Source organism: Ambystoma mexicanum, chromosome 4p (genome assembly GCF_040938575.1).
Source record: "Ambystoma mexicanum isolate Mex_15411 chromosome 4p, UKY_AmexF1_1, whole genome shotgun sequence".
Classification (NCBI taxonomy): domain Eukaryota; kingdom Metazoa; phylum Chordata; class Amphibia; order Caudata; family Ambystomatidae; genus Ambystoma; species Ambystoma mexicanum.
This window is the reverse complement of record NC_090927.1, coordinates 194,116,302-194,135,102: the sequence shown is the minus strand read 5'-3', so window position 1 is coordinate 194,135,102 and position 18,801 is coordinate 194,116,302. Positions and strand designations below refer to the sequence as shown.

The window sequence follows — 18,801 nt, the reverse complement described above, 5'->3', positions numbered from 1 at the left end:
GTAGTGCAATCGGTTAATTTGTGTTTCATTTTGGTGACAGGTATCTCCTGCCCTATTGCAGATGCCATCTGTACGCCACTCCTCCAGATGGTTTTTACTCTCGACACCTGCAGCTTCGGGTGAATCAGTGGAGCAGCATTACGATCTTATGGGACGATCGCCAATGGGCCACATGCCCTTACGCTGTTCTGGTGGCTAGGTGCAACATTTCGGCCTTTCAGCTGGACTAGTGCCTGCCTCATGGGACGGACCTGCGGTTCTTGCCGCTTCCATGTTGCCTTTTGGAACGTTGATGTTGGCCCTGTGTGCCATGATGGTACAGGGCGTCACACAAGTGGAAGCTGGTCAATTATTGCAGATGCAGCCCTCGGTGATGATGGATGTTTTGGTGTTATTTTACAAATTGCTGTGAGGCCTTTGTCATTTGGATGTGCATTTAAATTGTATTCCGATATTTGGCGTGTTGCGTTATTCTTTGCAGGTGATGTGGCGATTTTCGATTTGTGGCGGTATGTATTGCGAGATGATCTGCATTGTGTTCCGCCTTCTGAGTTGAGTTGTGTGGTACAGTACTGGCCGCTTTTGCCTACGTAGCACAGTGTGGTCACGGATAGGGGCTGCCATTGTGACTGTTTACATGATGTGCTGTTCAGGGGCGGGGGATTGGCTTTTGGCCGACTGGTGCCTGTCAGCCAGGTCGATTGATGGTATGATGGGATGTTCAGAATGTGGCTGGTCACAGGTGCCTGTGTTTGCGTGCGTTTGTTGGAGGGGGACTGGGGTCATGTCCATTGGAATAGCTTCTGTATTCATGCCATCTGTGCCCTGCAGCTCCCATCGGCCCCTCTTGGGATGTGCCTGGCTGCTCAGTCACTCTGCCAACTTGTGTGGTACATGCTTCTGCTGATGGTTGGTTTGTTTACTGGCAAGAGTACAGGTCTGGTGCAATCCCCCTCAGGATGCTGTTTTGGATGTTGCCTTGCGCTGGTGGCAAGCGATGGGGGACTACTGTTGTTTTGTGTCATGTGTTCTTGATTTCCATTTTGATGTCTTGTACCTTCACATGCCTGTGCTGCATCAGTACGGCTATGGTGAAATGCCGTACATGGATGCCCACTCACGGGGCGCTTCGAACACCTGCATGCATTTCTACGTTGGCATGCATGGGTGAATTGTAGATTTCACTGGTTGCATGGTGTGAGTACATTGCGCCTGCCAGGAGTTGTGCAATGTGGCCAGGGAGTGGAGTACAGGCACTCAGTGGGCCATTTACGGTTGGTTCACGATGCCGTATTTCTAGCCATGGCGGAATGGTCCATTCCGCCATGCCTGATGGCGTTAGGTACATGTCCGCTAGGGTCGGAATTGCCGTACCGTTGCACCATGGTGGTGTTTGCGGTTTGGCATGGTGCGCGCGCGCGTGCTTAGTGCAGTTAGCGTTGGCGTTCACTACGGTGTCGCTAATGGCTTCGTACTTTGCGGTGACGGGTCATAGTCGCACCGAGCGCTTTTCGATGGCGGTATTGCATTTCCGCCATCGTTTTCCCCTTTCCGCCAGGGTCGTAATGAGGGCCATTGTATTTGAAATTTCCATTGTGTCTCTGCGTAATGCAGTCTGTAAATCCGACCGTGCTCTTGACAATGATTTTTCGTATACTGAACTAAAATAAAACTCGGTCTAGTTTCTGAATTTTCTGCCTTATCGTCTCTTACGTTATTGCGCACCCCCTTCAAATGAAGTTCTTTCGGCATGGTCCCTGTCTCAAGGTAAAAAAACAATAGACCCTTATACTTCCAGTGCGACTTGTGGGCTTCTTCTGGGCGCGAGCTGAAAATCAAAGCTGCTGTCCTTCGCATTCTTTATTTGCAACATCCCGTAGTAAAGGCATCTGTGAGAACTTGAAGTTTAGAATCCCTCTATGTAGTACGCCACAATGTGCAAATGCGAAATGGCTTCTCTCCCAAATGCCACGGCCCGCTTGGCACGTTCTAAGGCCCCCAATGTTGTCCCCGTTGTCTGCGAGCTTTGCAGCCCCAAAGAATCATAACTATGGAGACATTTAATTTTTGGTGGAAGGTCAGGGAAAGTATAAAGTACCACAGGAGTTGAGTTAAAAGTGAGATTTGTTTGTTTGTTTTATTATTTGCAATACGCAAGCCTCCCCTCCGTTAACAGTGCGCAACAGTGCGCAGCATTTACATGAGATGAGACATGAGAAAAATATATACATACACATATATGAGGTGAATAGAGAGAATTCAAAGATGACACCCAGCTTGTTCGCCACCCATGATGGTGAAGGTAGGGGTTAGGGTTACAAGTACACTGTACAATAACATTTATTTACAAAAAGACAATCATATTGCAATTATTTAAACCGGGATTTGTACTTCACAACCAGCTGTGCTTCTGGTGGACATGGCACAGTTGCAATGTTCGGTGGCAATGGATCACTGCTCTGCACAGAAACGTCCAAAATTCCATATCTGTGCTTCTCTAACACAGCAACAATAAGGCCTTTCACAAAGTCGAACTGCATTTCATCATAGACTGGTTTGATCACCCATTGCTTACTTCGTTTTGAAAACACCTTAGTGTAGCGAGGCATCCTTACTTTACCCCTAGTCCTAGATTGTTCACGTCCGACATTGCTGTTATGGGCCAAGACCGCTAGTAGAGTGCGATGTTTCATGCCCCAAAAGCTAAAATGCAAGCGCTTTGGCCTGTACTTTAGGCACACATTGAGGAACACCTCCAAATCTCCTGTGTGACAGAATTCTGTCAGTCCTCTCAAATCTCTTGATAGAGTTTTGTCGAAAACAATCTTCTCAATGGCTTTGTGTGTCGGTGAAGATGGAATCAACCACTTCTTCCTTGCCTCCTCTGGGGACAAAGGGTCATGTTCACATTGGTGGAAATGTAGGTTTTCTGACCAGCGGTGAACGCCATTTTTCAAGTGGTATTTCCACTGACCCTTCACAAGTTTTTGAGCTCCACCAAAGATGGTTGGTGATAGACTGGGACCACTGCAAAATACTTTCAAAACCTTTTTTTCCTGCAGCCGAGATTTTCTTACTGATTGATTTAGCAAGATGCCATACGTCAAATTGATGATTAATAAGCGGGAACTGCTCTCTCACTGTCTTGGCAATTGAAATGTGTCTGTCCGTGGCTATGAGGTCGATGTGCATTCCCCTTGATTGTAGATATTCCACCGATTTTATAAATCCTAGTTTCTCCATGGCCACTGAGGATGTACATTGTGTTACCTGCACGACCACCGAACTCACAATTTTCTTACTATCCATGTCCTGAAAGTGGTAGGTTCAGTACTTGGCAGAAAATCCAGGGCTGTCGCACTGTCCATCGCCGGCTAGCCTGAAACGTTTCCCTTCGAATGTACTTGCTAGAGACAATTGTTCAATTTTCCAAGCATCACTAATGGCCGGAAACAGATAATCACGTTGGTATATGTAGTACAGCGATTTAGAAATGAAATGGAGTCCCACAAACTGAAAGAGAGCCTCTAACTTTCTAAAACTGGAGCCACTAAAAAGTGATGCAGCTGCACACAGTAGATTGCCTGCTGGCATTTTCCCCAGCATCGTTTGTGCAGACCATGAGAACCTATGATTTAATCGACAGGCGGCATTTATTTTGACGTTACTGCCTTTTATTTTACGAGTTACATTAATCAATGGCTTCCCACATACTTTCCCTCTAACTGAATGCCCACATTTCAGCATACTTATAATTTCCATCAAACAACTGTCGAATACAATGTATTTGCTCTCTTTCATTACACTGTTATCATGCGTCAACGTTGTTTCGGCCTGTGACGTTGCAGAGATTTCAACACATTGGAAAGTAATAGCGCTGCTATCAAGTTCTGATGCGTCTATGGATGCTGCGGCTGGTTCATTCTCTGTCATTTCGACATCTGCTACTTCAACATTGATGGGAGAACACAACAATGTCGACATGTTTTTGTGTGGCAATTTTTTGGCGGGTGTAGATTGTGTGAATTTATCTGCAACTACTTCAGAGCTATCTTCAATACATTCAATATCATCTTCTTGTGGTGGTGCGGTCGCACTGTAGCAATGGTCCAATGCAACTTTGCTGTATTCTCCAAACACAGTTAATTCATGTTCTGGCCATTGGACATGAGCATCTCGAGCCTGAACACGCCTCGCCTAATAGTTCCTCCATAGTGTACATGGTCTGCCAAGCAACATCTCTCATTCACTTCACTGTCTGTCTATGTATAGTTCTGACACCCACGGGTAACTAGAGGAGAGATTGGAAAAGGGATGTTCAGTTTAAACACAAGATAGTGTAGTCCAATTGACTGGAAAAAAACATAAGAGTCCCCAGCACAAACATTTTTTTAAAGTTATGAACTGTTTGTAACTAACCTTTTTTTGTTTTTTTTTCTTTGCAACTTTTTTGACTCGACCTTCAACATCTGCATGCTGTAGCTCCAATTCGTTTCCGCATGTCCTCCCTTGCTCTTGCGCTGCAACGACTATATTTTCTGTATCCACATAGACAGCACGGAATGAGGCTCCATCGTCTCCCTGAAACATAGTACTTTCATTACTATGTATCAAAATATTGTTAGCATAAAACACACGTGAGGACGAACACACAGGTACATCTCAATAGCCAAACACGATTTAAACATTGTGTGCAACAATCAAAGGACAAGTATTCGACCAGTGATGATCTATTTCGATGGAACTGTCAGTATCCATACCTCTGGCTCTGCATGGACTGCCATGAATGCTTGTATTGGAGAGGAGGCATCAGCATCTCCCTGAAACACAGTACTTGCATTAGTATGGTTTTCAATATTGGAAACCTAACACACACTTGGGGTCGAACGCACAGGTACATATGAAGAGATAACCACAAATGATGCATTGTCTAAAAGAATCAAGGAAAATCTAAATATGATCACATTTCATCGTGTTATTTCTCCGATTTATTTACATCTGCATCATCTAAATGGGATGTTGTGATTGTAGTGGAAGCTCCGTCGTCTCCCTGAAACACAGCACTTGCGTTAATAGGGAAGAAAGTATAGCAAATGGAATCACGTTATATGATCACGCATGATGGAGCTGTCAGTATCCATACCTCGTGCTGCTGAAGAATATCTATGGATGTTTCAAATGTAGTGCGCACTTCCGAAAGCTGTTGCACCGATTCATATACGCATGGTCCCGCTTCCACTTCCCCTGGAATTACTTGAATGTCAGGCTCTGCATCAAGTGCAGGGGTTGACGCTCCATCAACTGCCTGAAACATAGTACTTGCATTAGTGAGGATTACAATAGTGAAAACATAACACACACCTGTGGTCGACAGCACAGATACATATCAACGGCTAACCACGAATGAAACATTGTGTAGAACAATCAAACGACAAGAATTTCAGCTCTGATGATGACGCTCGATGGAGCTGTCAGTATCCATACCTCCTTGCTGGTGAAGAACATCTAGAAATGTTGTAGATGTGGCGGACGCTTCAGCATCTCCCTGAAAGACAGTACTTGCATTAGTATGGATAACACTAATTATAACTGAAAACACACACCAGTGGACGATAACTAAGGTGTATATCAATTGGAAAGCACTAACCAAACATTCGGTAAAATGATAAAAGGATAGAATCAGGCCTCCAGATAAGGTGTCTATTAGGCCTTTTTACGCATGAAAATCTTGTAAATACGACAGCTTTATTATTTCCCTGTGTACATTTAGACACAGGTTTAGAGCAGAGGGCAGTGCAAAGGTCAGGTTACTTGACAGAAGCCAGAAGGCTTCTTTTGATTTTTATCTACATGGATGTAATTGCAAGCCACCCCTGAAACAGAATATATTTCTCTGAAGCCTTTCAAAAAAAGAAACTGCACACTGTGATAAAAGGAATGGTTTCTTTCCATTCAGCTTCAGACGCACTGTGCATGTTTTCCAAGAATTTTAGGATTGTGTAATTAATAAGATGGAAAACTAAGTTGCAATAGAGAATTCATACTTTAACAAATTATGCTTTTTTTTCTCCAGTGAAAGCAAACCAGTATTGCGCAATTATATTTTTCAGAGTTCCGGTGCTGTGTGCATAATCATGCTGAGGCGATAATTTTTGCACTTATAATTTAATTTAAACTCGAATTGTAAAAACAGTGTTTAAAATGATGACTATGTACAGTCTAGTTTACAGCTATTCAACCTTGCAGTCAATGGGGTGCATTACTATAAATGGTCAGTGGCAGCAGCGTCTTTGTTCAAGGGTGAGTGATTGTCATTACACTGATCACAGGTGTTCTAGTCTCTCAAATCTTCAGGACTACAATTAAAACATCCAAAACCTGACCCTCCAGGAAGTGCAGCGCTGTTCAAAAACAAATAAATGAAAGTTACATTAGTAAATGAAATAGAAACTCAGCAAAACCTGTCCCTGTGATAATACAGATCGATATTTAACTTTATGTAGCGCTTCATGAATTGTTCGTCATACTTCTAGGTACTGTGATATATTATGTCTCGGGAGGATAGCTCAGTGGCAATGTGCTCGCCTTGGAAGCAAGACGACACAAAGCAACGCAGGTTCGATCCACGGGTCTGCGCTTCGAAACCAATGGGTATTATGTGCGTTATAAATAACCTATCATATGATATACCTCAGTCGATATTCAGTTAACCAACCTCTGAAGGATGTTAGCCAATACGATAGCTCAGCCGGTTGAGCACTCTTTGCTGCAATCTGTAGGTTGCTGGTTCAAATCCCAGCAAGTCCAACTCAGCCTTTCATCCTTTCGATAAAGGAGTACCGACTTTGGTTTGTGATAATTGTGAGAAATATGTTCTATGAACAGCGCTTTGCCAAAAGAGCTATATAAATAACCCTTTGACCATTAGATCAGATATAGAATTTAGCATGGAGTCCTTGCCTCTCTGCACTGTTGTATCATAACACTGACATACCATTAGGTAGTAATAGCTCCAGGAAATTAGGACTTTCATTAAACATCAAAAGACAATTCTGCTATCGAATCTCAAAACACACAATACAATTCATGTTTGCTTTACCTTATAATTGGCTAGGTTTTTGTGATTTCAACTTTTAAATGTATACAGGAGAGATCAAATGGCCAGACCTTAGAGAAATAATGAAAGGTGTATTCTGTCACAATGTAGAAAGCTGCCACATAGTAATGATTTCCATACAGTTTTTGCACATGTCGGCTGGATGTCACATACATTTTACTCTTTTGAAAAGGGAAAAAGTCATTTTTAATCTCTTAAAATCACATTTACTCTCAAAGTTTAAAAATGGAGAGTAAAATACTCCCACCTCAAAATCTTATCTGGAGCACTGGATAGAATAAAACTATTACTTGGCATGCATAAAACAAGTCTGTAGCGAATTAGCCTAGTAAGATTACCTGATACGCGCTAGAAGTGGTTGATAACTGCGACCACGTCAAGGATGTAGAATGTTCTTGCTTCAGATGCAAGGGATAGTCAAGAAGTTGTAAAGGTAAATTAATGATTGATAATGAAATGCCAATATTAAAAATAGCCATGTAAGGCGACAGAATACTTGAAAAATGCTCAATACAGCACAGTTCCCTGTTCCCATATATATACACATTTCGTTTGTGGGTTATAAAATCGAAAAAGAATATTGATGAAGGTCATTATTCAAAAAGCTATACACTCATATCAATATCGAAATTATTACAAGGGATAGAACACCTACAATATCAATTAATCCATTCGGCTACCTACACACTACCGCAAGGCCTAAAGCTAAATCCGGACACTTGACTCACCGGTGGCGGAATGTGGACGAATAGAGTGGGAATAGCGTTTGAGCAATTTCCGTGTCGTTTGCCGTTTATTCTTCTTTGTTACCCAAGATGATGTGTACATGTCCAAGGAAAAGTGCCGGCTGCAGATGCGATATCGATCACCCCTCTTGTCCTGTAAGACTTGTTGGACTCTACTTTCCAGCTCATCCAGTGGATATCCGCAATGTCTGACCCATTCTCTTATTCGATGAACAGTTTTCGGGAATACATGCATTGTAGTGCCTTCAGATTTCGCATGGGTCTTCGAAGGGCAACCGCTAATCGAACAGGCAGGCATTGTTGATAAATCTGAAAAGTAAATATCAACATTATTATACAATCTTCATGAATAAAGATTTGATACAAAAGTAAATGAATCATACAATGATCAATGCAAGGTTTGTTTTGGTCGCCGGAACTATACCAGTTCATTATGTGCGGCTTAGTATTTGCATAAATTGCAGAAATGTATAAATGATGTGACTAAAATCTGAACATGTGACTCGTCCCTTGGATGTTCTGTCTTGCACGAGAAGGAAGGAACAAGTTACATTAGACTGGACCCCCGAAGGATGCAATTCGATGACAATAGACAAATATGAAAATAAATAGATCTATTGATAGCATAGCAATGGAAACTCAAGTCAATAGCAATGAGACCAATGAACATAGCACTATTGTGTACTCTACTCGCAAATAGATAGAAATTTAAAATTCTGCGAAATATGACTAGGATACATGGCCTTACCTTGACCAACAAACAGTTGGATTCAGCAAGCAGAGAAGTATGTTGCAGGAGAATAGGTGGGTGGCCACAGGTAGCACACTGATGGGTTTGCTCTATGCGGTCACAGAAGTTCACGGATAGCACGACGACGAGCAGATTAGCGTAGATCTCAGTGGTTGCCAGGTAGCACGTTCAGGAGTTTACTTGCAAAGCACAAAGATGTTCTCATGAGACATATCAAGTGGTTTATAAAGTATTAGAAACAGGGGTGTGTTTGTGAATGAATGACGTATGTATGTCGTGGTCTTAGGGGGGCGGCCTGCTTGAAGGGGAGGCCTGGCTGGAGACACGGGATCTGAGGAGGCCATGTGAGCGATGGCCCCTGGGCGTGGGATACCTTTTGAAGTGTACATGCTGTTTGGCACCTTGGCCGTTTGCGCCCGAGACAGCCCCCCATGCCAGCGCTCATTCCCGGGTGCGAACCGCCTTTGATAGAGGGGGTGGGATGGATGAGCCTGGGGCGTGCAGATAAGGCACAGGAAGACTGCTGAATGGAGACACACTTATGTGGATTGCAGGGGGGCGGCCTGCTTCAAGGGGAGGCCTGGCTGGAGACACGGGGTCTGAGGAGGCCATGTGACCGATGGCCCCTTGGCGTGGGATACCTTTTGAAGTGTACATGTAGTTTGGCACCTTGGCCTTTCGCGCCCCTGAAAGCGCGCATCCGCTGGCGCAAACCGCCTTTGATAGAGGGTGGGTGGGATGGAGGGGCCTGGGGCATGCAGATAAGGCACAGGAAGACTTCTGAATGGAGACACACTTATGTGGATTGCAGGGGGGGGGCGGCCTGCTTCAAGGGGAGGCCTGGCTGGAGACACAGGGTCTGAGGAGGCCATGTGACCGATGGCCCCTTGGCGTGGGATACCTTTTGAAGTGTACATGTTGTTTGGCACCTTGGCCGTTCGCGCCCCTGACAGCCCCACATGCCAGCGCTCATCCACGGGTGCGAACTGCCTTTGATAGTATATCGTTGCTTATCAATAACAAATGCCACATACCGGAGATTCTTGTGAGCACAGACCCACACTTCAACCGGTGTATTATAGTGGTCAAGACCCTAAGGCCTGTATAATCCAACGGTAATTGTTAGTATAGATATATGTGTGACTTTTATAGAGACATAACCTACTGAAAGACTTTGAACAAGTGTTATTTAGTGCATGCATTATCGAGAATATGTTATGTTAGCTTAGATAGATAGTGACCACCCTGCTTCACAGCGACCAGGCCTTCACCCATTCGGAGCACAGATGTCTGACGTCCATCCTTGAATGGAGACACACTTGATTCATTTAAAAAATCGAAACAACCGTTGTTAAAATATATGTGGTGTTTTATTTTGTATCTTATTTTCATGGCACAAAAATACAAGACTTTAAAGATTATACAGGTCAGGTTGCAGCACAGCAAGAGAAAATCCCCTGTACTGACCCCTGTCACTCGGGAACGTTTCTCTTATGGCACGAACGGCACAGGCGGGTATCACTCTTCGAACGCGGTGTCCAAGCCTCCCGTGGAGCCACCATGTAAAGGAACGATAGGCCACCAGCCTGTACCACCTGTGAAAAGGAATGAAACAAACTGTTTTTAAATGACCAAGCTAAGTTTAATAAACGTTTGTTGTCAATGACAATTCTTGTAACTAATGGCATTCTGCAAGGATAAATGCTATCTAGACAATGCACACTATTGAACGACTTTCATGCGTTACTATGATATGAATATATAATTTTGGATATAGTAGAAGAACATGAAATAGGAGTGGCATGACAAGCAGAGTATACTTACTCGTTACTCGGATTATGAGGACGAACAGTTGCGTGAAGTTCGTGCATAAGCACCATCATTATTCTCAACACGGCCCGTGTGAGGCAGGCGACCTTGAAGTCTGGCAGCTCAATGATGCATTGCGGTCGTGGCTAGCCTTCCGAAATGTAGGCCAGGCATCCAGAGTTTTCTGGGCAGCAGCAGTTCTCGTCCTCGGTTGGCATTAGCTCGCACCGATTGCATGTGCACCAGGTGGAGACGCCGTCCATGCGACTAGGACCAGGCTCTTCATCTGTTGAATCGTCCTCCCAACTGCCGTCCGAATCCCCATCGTTTTCGCGTGCTTCCCTTTCCAGTAGTTCCTCCTCGGTATACTCGGGCTCGTACATGTAGGGCATTATTGTAGCCATTGTGTGGTAAACAAAGTAGAATAATTTACAGAGATGGTACAGGTGTTCACACGGGCTACAAGCGGCGAAGGTAGCTGGCCAGAGCACAGAAACGAGTCACAGAATACTCAAAGTAACACAGAGAGGAATGGAATCGAAAATCTGCTGCTGTGTGTTGGGAAACGGTCCGTTTATACTTATTGAGGAAAGAGGCGTCCTGCCATTTCCATGGCGACACGTCATTAGCTGAGGCGCAGCGATTGTTGACACGAGACGTGCTTTGGCGTTGGGAAATGGGCGGTACGAGTCTGCTGATGACAGGCTCAGGGGATTTGATTTAGTGCCGCAGAAGCAGGTCAGCCAGGGCGATGCGGCAAGTGATAGGATTATCACAAAATGGCGGCTCCCTGGTGCCTGTTTTCGCGTGCTCGGGTAAGGTCCATAGAAAAGTTTTCTAAAATCGAGCCACTTAGGCTTAAAAAAACATGGCCGACCCGTAGGGACAATAAAAATATTTACTGGACCATGCCTTTAAGTTTATGCTTAGCTTTGAGTTGCATTCTGCCCTTCTAAAAAGTGTAAAAGTTGCTTTACTTACTTTGAATGGGGTTCCCCACGCCCGCTTCTGAAAAGTAATGTGTTGGTACTGTTTTATTACTGCTTAACCGAATGTGTACAAGCTTACCAATAAGGTTTACCTACCTTGAATGACATTGTATTATTCTCAAAATGTACTATATAGAGTGTTGCTTTCCCTGATCTGCTTGATACAGACCAAAAATCACCCTTGAGGTAATACTTGCCTCCGAGTTGCTTGAATCCCCTCAAAGTAAATGGTTACTTAACTTAGATTGCTGGAGCTCTTCTAAACTTATAACACTGGGTTGTGCCTCCCCTTAATCTGCTTAGAGCAGTTCCTAAATAGAAGGAGTAGTAGGCTTGCTGCTTTCCTGCAAAAATGGAGGCATCTGCCGAGTTGAAACTTGGCAAAAAGCTCAATAAGGGTAAATCAAGAAAATTGGGTTTTACTTCACTTGCACTGCTGAGTGCATTCAGAAATAGTTATTGTGTGTTCTACTTGTCATTGAGTAGCTTAAGGTCTCTCCAGAAAGTATGAGAGTCGTTTTTACTAACTCTGAACGGAGTTCTGAAATGTAATGTTGCAAGGAGTATACTTGTAACAGGGTTGGTTTATTAACTGTGTGTCACTGCATGACTGACAAGGTCTACTACCCTTGAATTACTGACCATTCATAAAGTATATGTAACCTGATTTTACTCCCCAAGAATAGCGGATTGCATTCTGAATGTGTTGTACGTTTGACTCGGCTTGAACTGCCGACTGCTATTCTTAATAAGGTTCTACTTTGGGTTGCATCCCCCACGTATTGAGGTGGATTTTTATAATTGTGTTTTAATGATATGCTAGGGTACTTATTTCCCCAAGATTTATCTGGGCCTACTTGTATTTAAATAAACCATTTATTTTACAATACATAGTTTTTCAGTGTTTCTCTGGACCATATTTATGCTACAATTTCTTTGCGCCAAACCACAGCCCCCTCTCCCTCCCAAGATAAACCTGGCTGCTCTGTCCATGCTACCACATTCTCAGGTGGTACGGCCTCATACTAAGAGTGGAGCTTATGTACTGCCTCAGATGTATGGTTTTATGAAGCCCTTAGTTGGACTTTAGAAAAACTGAAAAAGTAAACCGATAAAAGATCTGTGAAAGAGAACGTGGAGTAACAGTACTGTAGCAATCACACCTAGGCCGGCCTGCCTCCCAAGCCTAGGTACAAGGGCCTCAGCAAGGGCAGTTACCGGGCTAGTACATACCCCTATACCTGACAAGGGGATTGACACCCCAGGGATTTGTCCGGGGTGCACATTTCTTTCATTTTTTTTTTAACGGTAGATGGGTTCCGGTTATATTGCATGAGCCCAATCACCCGTAAAAATAAAATTTTAAAAAAGATGCCCACCACCATAGGAAAAGGGGGTTAAGTCCCTTTTCCATTTCTATGATGGCCGCTGGGAGGAGGAGGAGCACCGGGACTGGAACACAAAGCTCTGATCCAGCAAGTAAGTTGGAGGGTGGGAAAGGGTGCAGGATGTCTGGAAGATGGCGCCACCCAGGGAAGGGCCTCGGGTGGCTGGAAAATGCGTGTGGCACATTGTTGTTGCCCGCATTTCCGGCCACGATTGGCTGAGTGCCCTATCCCATTTGCGAATGAACAAAAAAGCCAAGTACATTGAACTGTTTTGGAGTGGTAGAGACAGAATAAAAACAAGGCCATAATAAGCTTATCCGAAGGCTAACATCCGCCTCACTTTACAGACGTTTGAGCATCTAAGAGGTAACACCTACAGTGCAGAAAATGTGGTGGTCAATTCTTCTCTACTAGCCGCAGAGGAACCGATCCCCCACTTCTCACAACCTATGCCAGCAACAGGACTGCTTCTGCTCTCGTTTCCAGGTGGTCCCCCTCACTGGATATCAGCAATTTCAGATTGTCAAAGACTCTGTGGAATAGCGGCAAATTCCATCTGTCTCCGATTGCCACCGCGCTGGGAACACGACCGAGGATTTACCACGTTACATTGCTCCACTGGGCTTTCAAAAAAGCCAGCTTTGGAAGTCAGGCAGGAGGAATGGTGTGCGATGAGAAAGAACGTGGACGGGCCCAGGCAGAGGATCAATGGCCAGAAGGGAGTGTTAGGAAGATTTTCCTCAGGCCCTATGTGTAGTGCCAAGACTGACCGACTAACAGCTGGATTGCAAGAGAATGTCTTCCTTAGGTTGGCCAACGCTCCCTGGGGTAGGGATTGACATGCAGGTTCAGGAGAACACAAAGCAAGGGACGGTCCACACATTCAGTACAAAGTATGTATTCAAAAATATGCAGAGATTAAAAACGTGGAGTATAACAAGGTCGCTAATTTTAGGAATGAAAGCCAGGGCGGAGGCTGCAGCATAATTCACTCAAATGCTCAAGAGGGTTTATTGGGCCCGAACCCCTGTTGGGATTACACAGGGTTTTTAAAATGGATAACACAAAAGGTGCAAATCAGAAAAGACAATTCGAAAGAGTGAGCCCAGGTGGGACTACCTGCTGCGCAAGGCTGCTTTTCAAACCGTACAGAGAAAAGACTGGTTGTAGGGCCAGGAGTATCCCCTAGGGGAGTCACGTATAAAAGGTGTGTCGTCATGCATAGGTGACACCACATTATTACTTAATGCTGTTGCACAACACACAATCACCTCCAAGTAAAACGGATGGTCAGATTTCAGAAGGAAAAAAATGGTTTTAGTATTAACAAATGGGTTAACTTCCATGCAACTTCATCGGGATACAACTATGGAATTGCTCCAACACCCACCGACGACTACTACTTTTCGGAAATATAGTTTCCATGGAAAAACACAAGCATCTGAACACAAATAAAAAAATCTCCAATTTACATCTTTTATTTAAACATGGCCAGGCGCTGTTCACAAAATGTGCCTTTAAATTAAACCAGAAGGGAAATTATAAAGCAGCAAAAAGAATCACTCACCGGGGAGAGGGAAGGGATACTGGGCGGTGAAGCAGCCCAGCTAATGCTGGTGAATATGTGTGGAGAGACTGGAATCTGGATGGACGGTAACGCCTGGAGCAAAAGGGAGGAGGAGGGGGGGGGGGCGAGAAAACACAAGTAGGTCAGAATCGTCAACGATACAGTGCTAAGCATGCATGCAATTTTCTATGATTCAAAAGCGTCCACATTCCAAAGCCAGTTCTCCAAACCAGCATTCCTTTGCCAACAAACAAAACCCTCGTTTTTAAACATGAGCCACTTGACTGGATATTCGTGTCATTCGATCTACCCAATTGAAACTAGATTGGCACTATAGTGCTGAACATCAAGACCAAAACAGAATGAGTTTTAACCACAGGAATGGCAAATTATGCACGATAGTCAAGCGGTCAGGGTCATCCTCGTACCGTAGGATGGGCTTTGACAGAATGTAATGGGAGGGTGCATTAACCTGAGCTTTTTGATTTTTGTAACCCAAAATGATGGTGGTAATATTGCCTCTGAAATTGAGGTCTGCCAACCAGGCTCACTTTCATAATGCTCCATGCTGAAGTAGAGTGCACACATATAACGCTGCCCTCCGAAACTTCTGCTCTGTAGTTTGTCAACAGTAGAGTACGGTGCCTTCCTGCAAACAGCTTGCTACAAACCAAAGTTCAAACAGCCGAGGGCTGCCATTAACTATGGGCAACCCTGAACCAAATGATACATAACTGAACCCCCAAAGCCTGGTGGAATTCTGATAAATAAGCCATACTGTTTTGTATGGTGGTCTTTGGGAATATACAATTATACTGCCCAAAACTCCCTTGATTTAAATGTATTGTCCGCCTGGTTTCTGGTGACGCATCCAACCGCCTGAGTTGGTGTACCATTGTCTGAGGCTAGGATTCACCCAAAACAGTTCTAGAAGCCTCTCTTTGTTCTTCATTGGAAGGTGTTCCCTGCAAGGATATTCTCCCAGTGGATTAGCTGGGTGCCAGTGCTTCAAAGGTAAGAGATCACAGCACTGTAGTATTTGCTGGGGGTTGCTTTGATGCAAGGCAGTCAGAAGAGGAAGGCCTTTGAGTATCCCAGGTGAGTAGTTGCCGCTAAAAGAGGTGTTCCACCATGTTGGGATTTCTCAGGCCACTCACATTTCCTGTGCCCCTTGGCAATTCTTTTAGACAAAACCACTCTGGGACTGACATTGGGCAAAGGTTTTCATCACAGCAGCCAGATTCGGACCCCTACAAAGGCTTCATATTGACCAATCCACAATGTCAAAGGGGAACAGTGGGGATTTAAAGGGGGTGAGAGACCCCCCACCACCCCCTCCTCCAGCCCACTTTAGTTAAACCATCTCTGTACACCAGAAGAAGACACTCTCGTGGAACTTTGTTGGCAGTACAGTCTCCCCAAAGTCCACTTCCACAGAGGAGAAGATTAAGATTCTAATGAGGGAGCATGCCTCACCCATCAGAGGACCATTCGGGTGAACTGCCGTTTGCCATGGACTGCCTGAACACTTCTAACCAGTATCCTGCTCACTGGAGGAGAAAACCACTTCAAGTGCTCTCTGGCAACCACCCTGGCTGGGAATGGCTGAAGGACTCACCTAATCTTTGGACGGGGTGCCCCAACAACCAAGAAGACAAGGAACAGTTGTGGCCCGTTTTCTGCCTCGAACCCCTTTCATGTCGATTTAACAGTGACAGCCTCAAAGAAAAGAAACCTCGGCTTTTCCTGGCATACATGTGAAAGGAGCAGATGAGAGCGGGCAAAACGATGTAAATACTGCAGGGAAGCAGTGAAACTAAAAAAGGAGGAGGAGGAGGAATCCGGCCTGCCGCACAGTGTTGCGAGGCCTGGGACAACAAATGTGGTGAGGCCCCGTTACTAAATTTTGCACTGAACAGCGGTGCCACAAGAAGGAGAGGACATACCCTTCCAATTAATTTATGGAAAAACCCATGTTTGGTTTATTATGATGGACAAAAAAAAAGGCCAGACAGCCTTCATTTGATACACAGACACAGACTAAATTTAACAGGTACCTATCTAACTAACTTTACATTAAAACTGCATGTACAACACATCTTTGAAAGATCATGCATCCGAGCAGGAATGCGTCCCCAGAGTCGTTTACTTTTTGTCCACTGTGTTCAGGTTCCAATCAACACAAATAATGGCGATGAAGGGTGTGTAGAACAGTGCCTCCACCAGTATTATTCTACTACTTCCCTTTGGTGGCCTTAGATCAAGAAAATCATTCCTACAGAGAAAGTTAGAGACACTAAACATCTTTTTTGCAGACAAAACGATGCTACACAATACCCTGTTTGCACAGGGCAATCTTTGGTGCAGACACATTTGGAACTCTTCACAAACCCATTGACGCAATCACAATCCATAACTTGATAGCCTCCACTGGCAGCTATCAAAATAAGAATGGGATCTCCTTTTAAGTCCCCCAGTTACCGTAATCTGGTCTAGAATCGGCATAAACAAGTGCAATTTCAAGGACATGAGGAACCAACAGGGAGTTGTGTTCCAGCATAGGTTCAGAACGCATTGCCACAGCAGCAGCCACGAGGTCTGTAGCATACATGCGAAACACAGATCAGTAGCCCCATCAGAAAAGTACATAGACCCCAGAATAGATACAGAACCCAGATTAGCACCCATTAGAATGCACAAGTGCTCAACCATTTATATAAGGCAGATCACGAGGACGGTGCACATATCATAGCAAGTAGTGGATACAGGTTTCTGAGAAATGACTGGTGTGCAACATATGAAGAATATAACAAGATAATATATGAAGCAACACTACAGCCAGTTAACCCCAAGAGTGAGGCTTGGTTGAAGATTTTACCTTGACAACTAAATCACGACTGACCAGGTTTAAATATTTAGGTACCAGCATTTATGCCAGGTTAGACATTGAAATTAAATGTTTCGGCCAGGATCACACACTGGGTTGAAGTGGTAAAGTTGGGATTTGAGCAGTCTACAATTTTGATTCTTGACTACATTATTTCCCACTGTTTGTCTTCCAGCAAGATTCAATTATTGGTGAATGTTTGAAGTCCATGAACTAAAACAACGTTTTTGTAGGTCTGTCATGTTTAGTGTACAAATCATGACCAAATCAATACGACAATGTGTTTTAAAAAAAATAATTTAGAAACGTATTATGCAAAGGGAGCACGATTGTAGATTTCTCCATCATAAATTGAAGGACACGTGCAAATCCTTGCTGCGATAAGGCTACCTGCCTGAAGTCATTGTTTGACACAGGCTTGCAGATTGTAATTCATAACATGAAGCAGATTTGAAATTCTAGAAAAAAAAAGCAAAGAATTTGTATCGTAAGTTCACAATAGACCTCTGATACTTCGCTGGCTTGCTGCTTTTAGGACCACTTCTACTCCAATGGCCCAGATGAAGCTAAATGGCAGGCAATGTGCAAAGGTTTCTAAACAGAATGCGACAGGGAAAACGTTTTCACTGAAGATAGTTCAGTACTATGCAACTAATGAAGATGATCCGTCCATTATCACTAGATCGTCTGCTGGTGAAACCAGGATACTGGCCCCAGCAAGTTAGCTTCACAGTCTCTAACTTGACTACCTAACCACATCTACCAAGCAACGCATTATGCTCCTCATTAGGGAAGTTAAATAGACCAGCATCATATGGATACTATTTTAGCATTTTAAACTAGTATTTTTGTTGGAGGTATGTTATTTTGAAACCCAGTAAGTTTTATCATCAACAGCATTAAGGTAAACAAGATCAGACGGCTGAGCTGGCTGTGCCAGGATGGGTAATATGGTTCAACATATGAATACAGATCTCTGCAACAAGATGCTGCACTAGCTTCCTTAATCATGGTGGTACTCAACTTGGTATGCATGTAATCAATGTTAAAACAAGTGATCAATATATCCCAAAGAAAGATGAACCTGCTTCATGTATTGTGTTATAGTGAATTCACAAATGTAATGCAATACAGTGAACTTAGTTGCCATAGCATCATCAGCAAACAATACATTATCGCAACTTGTAAGTCTTGTACAAAAAAGAAATCAAGGACGCATTTTCATGTGACAGCCAGGTGGGGGCCCTGCGAGGGTGGAACTTGCCTATGTATGCAGACAATCACACCTAGAACTTACTCTTGTGAAGCACAAGCAAGTACCGGAAACAGTAACCTCTCGGTAGCAGAGGGATGATATAAGTGTGCAGAGCACAGATAAAAATATGGTCACGAGAGGAGCTGACTGTAGTCGTTCTCCTTTTGTAGTCTCTAGCACTCTTCTGCTTGAGCTTTATGAATGGACTCCAGCCTGTTGGCTCCCCCGGGGATGAACACCCTCCTAACCCCATGTAACGTGTGTGCTGCAAAGCACACATAGATAGAGCCGC

General features: G+C 44.0%; 1 protein-coding gene across 1 annotated transcript in view; it reads right to left on the bottom strand.

Annotated features, from left to right (window-relative positions):
- Window positions 1-18,801, bottom strand: part of ZNF395 (zinc finger protein 395) — a 199,706-nt gene that overhangs the window by 52,265 nt on the left and 128,640 nt on the right. The window contains exon 8 of the mRNA XM_069605688.1: window positions 14,368-14,460. Coding sequence (XP_069461789.1) covers window positions 14,368-14,460 — 93 coding nt within the window. The remainder of the gene's footprint in view (window positions 1-14,367; window positions 14,461-18,801) is intronic.